The sequence below is a fragment of the Xiphophorus hellerii genome, chromosome 15 (genome assembly GCF_003331165.1).
Source record: "Xiphophorus hellerii strain 12219 chromosome 15, Xiphophorus_hellerii-4.1, whole genome shotgun sequence".
Lineage (NCBI taxonomy): Eukaryota > Metazoa > Chordata > Actinopteri > Cyprinodontiformes > Poeciliidae > Xiphophorus > Xiphophorus hellerii.
Genome location: NC_045686.1, coordinates 20,604,158 through 20,614,063, shown reverse-complemented (window position 1 = coordinate 20,614,063; position 9,906 = coordinate 20,604,158). Strand labels below are relative to the sequence as shown.

At 40.0% G+C, this 9,906-nt stretch overlaps 1 protein-coding gene across 1 annotated transcript; it reads left to right on the top strand.

Moving 5' to 3' along the window:
* Window positions 1-286: 286 nt before the first annotated feature.
* On the top strand, window positions 287-8,875 carry LOC116734387 (breast cancer metastasis-suppressor 1-like protein-A). The gene is made up of 11 exons (XM_032585741.1): window positions 287-569; window positions 778-868; window positions 1,206-1,333; window positions 1,416-1,495; window positions 1,604-1,700; window positions 2,295-2,384; window positions 2,471-2,535; window positions 2,610-2,649; window positions 2,777-2,906; window positions 7,556-7,678; window positions 7,780-8,875. Exons 1-10 carry the CDS (start codon window positions 434-436, stop codon window positions 7,671-7,673), a joined length of 975 nt encoding a protein of 324 aa, XP_032441632.1. The 5' UTR covers window positions 287-433; the 3' UTR covers window positions 7,674-7,678; window positions 7,780-8,875.
* Window positions 8,876-9,906: the final 1,031 nt, after the last annotated feature.

The following is a 9,906-nucleotide window of genomic DNA, read 5'->3' as shown; positions in this document are numbered from 1 at the left end:
TTAGGTAAAATCTTTGACACTGTTGTCTAAAACATCCAACTACTGCAGGACTCGGCCAATAACAACCATAACAACCATAAACATAAATACGTTTATTCAAGTGTATGCTAACAACGCCTTCGGCGCGTGCACAAACTGTTAACTGTCAGACTCCGGTGCCTGACGCTACAGGACAAAGGAATAAAAACTACAACTCCCCTCCTCTCCGCTCACGTAAGCTACTTCTAATGCCGGCAGCTCATTGGCTGTCATGTGTAGAGTCTGCTGTGATTGGTTGACGGCTCCCATGATCGTGTGTCCAGCTGGGAGAATGCAGAAGAGCGAGGCTGGCTAACCGGCTAGCAGTCTGAGCCGCATTTCCCCTCTTTCCTGGAGGGGGGCTAAGTGTGAAGCCTTTGCCGCGCCGTCAACCCCGGCTGTTCTGATAGCTGCCATGCCGGTCCACTCACGGGAGAAGAAAGAAAGCAACCACGAAGAAATGGAGGTGGACTTTGCGGAGCAAGACGGCAGCAGCACAGACGAGGAGGACACGGTTAGCTCGACCGTGTCTGAAGATGGAGACAGCTCTGGTAAGACGAACAGGCCCTAAACACCAATATACGCCGAAATTAAAATGAAAATGACCTAGGTGGGGTTTTTTTTGCATATGTTGCTAAACAAAATATGTTTTTCCAGCTTTAATTTGTAGGAGTCAGTAATTGAAGGTGTAGGTGGGGGTTAAGAGAGAAACAGTTGATGCGAGGTGATGTCAGACTTGTGATGCGTTCACGTTCACAGAGATGGATGATGAGGACTGTGAGAGGAGGAGGATGGAGTGTCTGGATGAGATGACAACACTAGAAAAACAATTCACCGACCTGAAGGAGCAGTAAGTTATTACATATATATACAGCCAGAGCAAATTGAAGATGTTTGTTATCTCTTCATTTCTGTCAAATGGAAGGAAAACGGTAAATTCTGAAAGGTGTGGTGTGACTTGTAATTCATTTCGTTAGTCTGTTGCAGGTAAATGACTTTAAAAGTAACCTTTAGTGCTAAAGTTTCTAATTTTTAGTGGTTAAAAATATGAAAGCAGTGTAAATTATCTTCCAATTATGCACTAACTTTTGTTACACAGTCACTTACATTAAAGTTTGTGGATGTAGCATACAAAACAGATACAAAACATGCACTGATAATAAATCCGCCTGTTTTCTGCCTTTAAGGCTGTACAAGGAGCGCCTCAGCCAGGTGGAGATAAAGCTTCAGGAGGTGATGGCCGGCTGCGCCCAGGAGTACCTGGAGCCTTTGGCCAACCTGCAGGAGAACATGCAGATCCGGACCAAAGTAGCCGGTCAGTCGAGATGGGGGTTTTCCCCCTTTCAGCGGCTGCTAACCTCAAACAGTCTAACCGCATTCATGCTGTATTTCTAAAGGGATCTACAAAGACTTGTGCCTGGAGTCGGTGAAGAACAAATACGAGTGCGAAATCCAAGCTGCTTGCCAGCACTGGGAGGTGAGAGGTCAAAATGCGGTGGAAAGTGGAAAACATGTGTATGTGTCGGCCTTGTGAGGGGTGTTTTGAAGAAATAGTCAAAGTTTTGCCCTCTGTGTGTATTTTCAGAGTGAGAAGCTGCTGCTTTTTGACACCGTGCAGAGCGAGCTAGAAGAGAAGATACGAAGACTGGAGGAGGACAGGCACAGTATTGACATTACCTCAGGTAATAACAAACCACCATCAGAATAGTTGTACTTTATATACATTTATTTTAAATTGGGGGAAAATGCAGAAATCCAACAAATTATATTTCAGAAAATATTTTTATTTACTTATGGATACTAGTGTGTGATATGCTGTCAGGGTATTTTAAGCCAATATTAAGTTTCTGTGCTACCAATACCATTGAGTCTCGTCAAATTTAAAAAATTTGTGAAGCATTTCAGATGACTGGTCCAGGTCAGGAAAGTTTCCTGACAGAAAGAAAGTCATTATAATGATGCTAATTCAGTTAGTGCCTTTCCTCCTCACAGTTTAGCAAACTCCACATGTATTTGAGCTTTGGATATCCAGTTCTACGTCTCTTACCATCCTCCTCGCTGTGCAGGGTGGAAAGATCAATATTGGTTCTCGTCGATAAGAGTTGGACCTCTGTGTCACATCTAATTAATACCCTAGGAAAGCAAAGGTTCCTAGGAAACCTTGACCAATTTAAAATAGAGAAGTAGAGAATGGGAACTGTCTTTTCCCTGCCTTGGTTGCAAACTTCTGTGGTACTAGTCATAAAATTGTTTTATCTTTCCTCTTTGCCCTCCAGAGTTATGGAATGATGGACTGCAGGCTCGGAAAAACAAGAAAAAAGATCCCTTCTGTCCCGTCAAGAAGAAGAAGCCTGTTGTCGTTTCTGATATCCTTTCCCTTCGCTCATCGCACTCCTCTCGATGCTTCTCATGTGAAGACCGTAGCTTTTTCCTTAGCTTTAGCTGTTTCTACGGCCTTATATTGTTTACATGCTGCAAGACCTGGATATTCTTGAAGACTGGACGGCCATAAGAAAGGTAACATCCTAAAAGCGGACAAAGATCACAGGCGCGAAGGCTTTCTGATCTCTTCCTTTCTTCCTCCCTCAAAGGCGATGGCGTCCTTGGCGCCGCACCGGGTGAAAGTGGATGGTAAGAGTCTTCCCTCGTCCTCGGCTACAGTCAATACCTGGCAGAGCGCCGACATCGACCCAAGCTTAACGCTGGAAGGCTTCACTCAGTGCTTTGTACTTTTTTTCCTTTTTGTTTCACTGGAAAGTCCCTGCAGTGAAACCGGACAGACATCACCATGTGGCGCGCTCCGAGGAAGGTCGGCTTTTCTACGACAACCAGTGGTACTGCAGGGGACAGACCATCTGCATCAACAGAAAAGACGAGTTTCCAACCAGGTACGAGGGGAAGGTGTCGAGTTGGTGAGCAAAAAATAACTAAAACAACAAAATTTGGGGATTTTCGGATTGACAAGAGGTCAGAATACTGCCTGTTGTCTTGTATCAGCCATGTGCCGATATATATCGATCCTCCTCCCAATCATTAAACCAAAGCAACCTTTGTTGTTCTGCTATATGTGATTGAAAGTCAGAGACAGAAGCATAGCTGCAGTAGAAAAGGTGAGACTTGTTCACTCGGCACTGACTATTGAACACGGCTAACCGTACGGGACAAAAACCACGGTTCACACGTTTCATCTGTTGATTGTAAGCATTCAACTTTTCATGTTAAGAGTTCCTACAGTAGAGTAGATGAAGCAGGTGAATGAGGAGCTGCTAGTTCCCTGGAAAATGGACAAAAAGTGTCACTTGATGAGTTTCCATTGATAATACAATTGTGCTAATTGGAATTAAATAAATTTGCTTAATGGAAACAAGGCAATTTAAAAAAAAAAACAACCTCACATTTTTTGATAAGATGAGGTGATTTGTTTTTGGCCTTAAGGTAATTGGTGTGTTTTGCAAAACCTCAATGTAAATACTTTTTTGCATCACACGAGTCACTTTAGGAACAAACAGATACTGGCAGAACCAACGAAGACGATAAGAGGAAGTGATAGGAGGATGAAGGTGTGCCATGTTTTTTTTAATAACTTATTGTGTAAACAAACTTGCTCATGCGTGATTTAAAATAAAAAACAAAAACATTATTTGTTGGAAGCACCACAATTGAAAATTGCAGTTTTTCAACAGTGGAATATCGAAACATTTTTGCCCACATTTGCAGTGAAAATGCAGCTACTTACAATCAAAATTTGGTCTTCCTTCTAGCCATTTTTTCAGGTACTTGCAAGCCCGGAACTTTGTAAAACAGCACCTCCCCCACTATGAAACCTTACCGGCACAGCATAGTTTCTACGAGCTTATAAGAAAGCCCTCTACCTCTAAAAACCTAATTTCTCAGTTTGTTAATCTTTTCAGTTCATCCCCATCTACTAGGCATATAAAAGAGGCCTGGGCTTCTGATCTACTTGGTGAGATTTCGGATGAGCAATGGGATTTGTCTCTTTCAAGAATCAAGACCTGCTCCATTAACTCTAGACTGCAACTTATTCAATTCAAAGTTATCCATCGGCTGCACTTTTCTAAAACTAAACTCAATAGGCTATTCCCCTGCGTCTCACCAAAATGCGACAAATGTAAATTAGATGATGGGACTCTGGGTCACATGTTTTGCTCCTGTCCTAAACTAATGGACTTCTGGTGCAAGATTTTTGAATTTTATAGCAATGCTTATGGCAATCCTCTATGTCCGGATAGGCATTTGATCATTTTGGGTTGCTCTAAATCCTCTCTTGCTCTTCCCATGTCCCTACAACAGTCTCTAATGTTTGGTTTAGTGGTAGCAAAGCGGGTTATTCTACGGGAATGGAAATCCTCTACCCCGCCTTGTTTTAAGAAATGGCTTAATGATATGGTGTCCTGTATCTATCTTGAGGAGATTCGATACTCTTTGTCTGACAATCATCAGAAGTTCCTGGATGTGTGGGGTCCTTTCAATAGATACATACAAAATAATAGGCTAAAATAACTGTCGTTTACATCTGGACCTGTATTTTCTAATAATTTATTTTACTCATTTACCGTTTCGTCATGTTTATTGTGATTATAACTTGTGTTCATCTTTTCTTGTTATTCCATATTCCATGGTGGGCTGTTTGTTTCAATGTCCTCAGAAATGTCTCTTACTCGCTTGGACTCTGTCTCATGCTCGATAACACTCTACAATCTGATGTGCATTTTATCCTCTTATCAGACCCTTTGTTAGCTGACAGTGTTTTGATTGTTCTGTTCTGTGGATTTTTGTTTTGATGATTCTGGTTAGTTTTTTTTTATTTTTATTTTTTTTATCCTTGTTTTGTCCTCTAATTTGCCTGTTTATTCTTGAAAATCATAAAAAAAAATAAAAAAAATAAAAAATGCAGCTACTTACATTATATTTGATCAGAATGCAAAACATGAGAAATCAATAAATAGTCCCTCCCAAAATTCATGCAAAATCAACAGATCCCGACATTTTTTGTGCTAGTGAAAAATTATTAATTCATTGCAGTTTTTACACAAACTGGCCAAAAATGTTGGGTTAAAGTTATGCTCACTCCCACCTGCAGATGGCAGAATTTCTGACTTCTGCTGCCACAGCCTTACTTGAAATCAAGTTATAGTTTGTGATCGAGTTATTTAGGTTCTTTGAAGAATAAAAATGTTTCTGTGTCCAGTCTATCTGCTTCTTAGTTTTTCTCATTTTTTCTCCTACATGTAGATTTTGGAAGGAGTTTAGTAAGGAAAGCATATTATTTATGAAGAAGCACCATAAAATCTGTGATTTTGATTGCAAAAACAATCACTAAAACAATTGCAAAATCCTGGAGGAACTGAATAAATAAAGGGGATCCTAAATAGCCAGGATGCTCTGGTTAGCTTGTTTGTGGTCGACTACCTTTATGTTTATTTTGACGTGCTAACATTGACTCTAGCCAATTGGGATGTAAAGTGAAGGAAGCTATAAGACTGGCACATTTTTATATTGTGTTCATCTTCCTCTCTGGAACAGTCATTATCTATATTCAGAGGAACCAGCATCGCGCCGCACTCTCCATAAACCAGGATTTTACACATATCATAAACTCAGGACCAAATTATTACAGTTTACATTTCGTTCTCTCTTTAGAGAAACTTTTTGTTTTCCTAACCATAAACAGCAGAGATACTTCATTTCTGAGATATCAGGCCAGAATAAACTCCATTCATGCTGCAGAAAATGCAGCTTAATTTTCAGATGGTCATTAACGTGTATATTAATCATGTCTGAATGGTTTGATGCGTACAATAAAGGAGCAAAGCCAGATGAAATACAGCTACAGTTTACAGCACAAACTGTGAAATTAAACTGCAGTAAAATGTTCTTTTGGATTCATGAAACTAGTTATGTAAGATCAACACGTTTCTGCAGAACCTCACAACCTTCTGTTTGAAACGCGGCGTTTTAGCTCTTCGTTCTGCTCAGATTGACACCCGACAACTCTAGAAGTGCTGGTGAGAGCACTGTTAAGACTTCGATATGTGCTCAACGTGTGATTAAATGTGCATTAGGCGAATCCATGTGGAAAATGGAACGGCAGAAAACCCGCGGACTAGAGCCAGGGCATGTCTGAAGCGTCCGTGGGAGAGAATCTCAGAGCTCTTAGATAAACAAAGGGAGAAACGTAATGTGGCCATTTTGAAAACTATTCACTTCCTCACAGACATTCCTCCTTAGATAAACACCCTGTTGTCCAGTTGGATTTCAGGGATCCTTCTTTAGCTTATCTCTCTGTCCAAATATGGTCACATGTGGCTCCAGGAAGATAAAATCAGCAACGCAGAAATTAAACATAAATGTCAAAGGTCATGCCTGCATAAATTTATGATGCACTATGAGGCAGGCTTATGTTCCTCGCAAAAGTAATCATACGCTATCAACTTTTCCACAGTTTGTCTCATTATTTATCATTTTATTAAAATTTTGTGGGATAGACCAACACAAAGTAGCAAATTCTTGTGAACCGGAAGGAAAAAGATTCATATTTTAAAACTTTTGATTTATTACAACAGGCTTACGTCATTCAAGCCTGTAGTGGCTAAAATGATTAATCAATTGTTGAAATAATTGTGAACTAATTTAGTCATCGATTAATTGTTAACTGGAGTATACAAGCTTAAGCAAATGGTCATCTGCTGAAAAAAAACAACCCATATTCATAACAGTAATTAAGCCAAAACTTTACAAAAAGTTTATACATTTTGCATTTAAGATAAATTCATCTTTGTAAGAATGTTTTATCCCAAACTGTTCAAGTGGAAAATTCACTCAGTTCAGATTTACTAAGGGATTGCAAATTTTGTCGCATTTTAAGCAATAATATGTTTATTTTCTTATTGTGTAATAGTTGTGTTTTTTTAATGTATTTCTAATAGTTTAAAAAAATACTTAAATTAAAAATCTGTAGAATTGTTATCCGACTGTCAGAATAATTGATTAAGCAGTTGCTAAAATAATTTAGTTGCCAAGCTTTTTTTTTTTTTTTTTTTTTTTTAAGATTCTCATTTGTCAGACACTTTGAAAACCTTAAATAATTTACGTTCAACTTAGTCGTTTGTCTTGTTGTTGTTCTCTCACTTAAAATCACACAGGGTGATGTTACAAAATTTGAGAAAGTTTCAGGGATACATTTTCAAGGCACAATCATAATACTGATAATACATAGAAAAACATTTTTGTTTATTATCTTGGGTAGCAAATATTCCAGAGAATGTGAGTACATTGATGCTTTTTGCAGCTTTGAAAACCAGTCAAATTCCCAAACACCATAAAATGTTGGTCTAGATCCAACTTTTTATTTTTTTCTTCTCCCGTAACCATGGCAAAGTTTCCGGTGGTTGTTTTCCCATGCAAATACCCAACAATGGAGGCTGAGCACTTAATGGGAAAGTGACTGTCTGTGGTATCACATGCTAATGCTTCGGCTTGTCCTTATATCTGTGTGTGTGTGTGTGTCACCCTGCAGCGCCATCATCACCACCATCAACAACGATGAGGTGTGGTTCAAGCGGCTTGATGGCACCAAGTCCAAGCTGTACATCTCCCAGCTGCAGAAAGGCAAATACACCATCAAGCACTCCTAGAGGAGGCAAGAACAACACTTTAACACCCTCTCCCTCCCCTTTCCTGTATTCATCTCCGCTGTGTCTTTCCTCCATCTTGCATCTCTTTCCATCCTACCACACACAGTCTAAACGCTAACACACACCTACTGACGCTCTCCGTACGAGAGGATCGTCCGTGTTCACGCACGATTCGACACGCCGTTTTCACAAAGCGTCATTTTTCCCTGGAGCGGAGATCAATGCGAAGTGCTGCTAATGAGAAACAAGCGGGGGAGAGGGGGAGTTTTAGAAACTAACTGTGAAGCGCAAAGCTCAGTCGAGTGCCTTTCCGGGTCGGGACGCCGCCGCTGACGGCTGGTGGGAGGGAGGAAGGAGGTCTCGACCTTTCAGCGCAGCGAAGCCTTACTCAGTGCTGCTTTCGCCACCAGGAGGACTGAAGCGGGTCAGTGAGCGTGTGGAAGAAAAACCCTCTGAACTTGAATTTCATGCTCGTAGAGAAATTTAGTTAGAATCTTATTTGGGCAACAAACAGTGTCATAATGTTGAAATCAACTTAGGAACCTTTGTGTTTAATGACCTCTTGATGTTTTTAGTGGAACTTAATACCATTTTCTGTCCTCTAAGCACTACTACCCCTGTACATAGTTGTGTTTTGTGGCTCTTCTTTTCGTCTTGTAATGTTGCCAAATGGCTAATGCTAATGGTACCTCCGCTTTGCGATCAAAGAGGTGGAGTTAAAAATTAGGTTGCGTTTCTGTGACCGGATGTGTAAAGCTTAGTGCCATTCTGCTTCACTTGCTTCGTTCTCTTTCCTGTTTTACGTCATCGTCTTTGTTTAAACTAAAAAAAATAATCCATAAAGCGCATCTGGTCAGAGAAGGAAAAAATACGGAGGATTAAAAAAAAAGAAAAACGTATGATTCATCCATCCCTCCAGCCTTCCTGTGAACATTTATTTGTTTCTTCAGAGCTTTATCTGACTTTGATTTGTCTACATCAAGTATTACCTGCCAGCGGTATTGAACTGAGAGGTATTTGTGCATAAATCATAAGAAAAGTTATACAGGAAGCCTAATGTGGCTTTTTCTGATGAAAACTTTTGACACAAAATCTTGTCATTTTTACTGGGGTTTTTTTTTGTTTTTTGTTGTTTTTTTTTTTACTTAATGCATCATGATTTCTTGTACATGAAACAATCAAAAATAAAAACCTAAAGTCATGCCTATGCTTGTATTAATCATTGAAGATTGACTAAAGCGGGGACACTCAAAGGTTTACAAATGAGTAAAAAAAAGAAAGGGGTGTCTTTACACCCGACAGATCCAAAGCCGTGTCACACACCACAAAACACCCTCTTAGTTTTTAGTTGTGATCGGATAAAAGCACAAGGTAGTTGCTTCTATTGGTGTAACGATGCCTAATCTTCATTATCAGCTCATATCCCGCGTTCAAGGTGGCCTTGCACTTGGAGAAGATTCTGTGCTTTGCAAAACTCTGCTAGCATCATCTAGCTAAAAGCCTCTTCACTTTTTTTCCCACATTACAACTGAACACAATTTACTTGTGTAATACAGCAGGACAAACTAATGCAAAGTCTAAAGATGGTGCATGGATTTCAAAATGTTTTCCTAATGGTAAAAAGTGTTGGCACTATAATGAACGAATTTTTCCCTGCTGTTTCAGCTGCAAGTTTTATCTCCAGCAGCTCTGCAGAAGTCTGGATCCAGACATTTTTATCCATTCCTCTTTCCAAGGACCACAGGCTAAGTTATGTTGGTGGGAGATAATCTTGCCACAAGATTCTTTTGTCTCTCTGTATATACTGTAGGTTTGTATTTTGTCAGTGATGTGCTTTAAACTAAACAATTTTACCATAGGTATTTTTTACTCTCTTAAAATCCCTAACTCTAACCCTTCATTCATCTTCCCATCCACTCTGAACGACTTCTCTGTGCTGAAGAGAAGCAATCCCCCAGCATGATTATTTATACAAAAGAGAAAGACAAGATTGAATTACTCTCAAATATTCGGGACTGGTTCTTGCTAGTAGCGCTCTGTAGCACCGACCTGAAGGTAAAAATCTGCAGTTTGTGTCCAGAATGTGTGGAATCTGAAGGGACGTTAGCTGCACCTTTTCCTGACCCTTGACCCGTACAAGTCCAGGATGGAGGACAGTTGACCGTAATGATCCTCTTGTGCACACCTAGCTACAGTCAGGTCCTACCTGCCTGCCTTGTGGCAGACTATTAAG

Coding starts and splice junctions, on each gene's coding strand:
- LOC116734387 (XM_032585741.1), top strand. CDS start 434: ATGCCGGTCCACTCACGGGAGAAGAAAGAAAGCAACCACGAAGAAATG. Junction 2,536..2,609: donor ACTGGACGGCCATAAGAAAG/GTAACATCCTAA, acceptor CCTCCCTCAAAG/GCGATGGCGTCCTTGGCGCC. Junction 2,907..7,555: donor AAAGACGAGTTTCCAACCAG/GTACGAGGGGAA, acceptor GTCACCCTGCAG/CGCCATCATCACCACCATCA.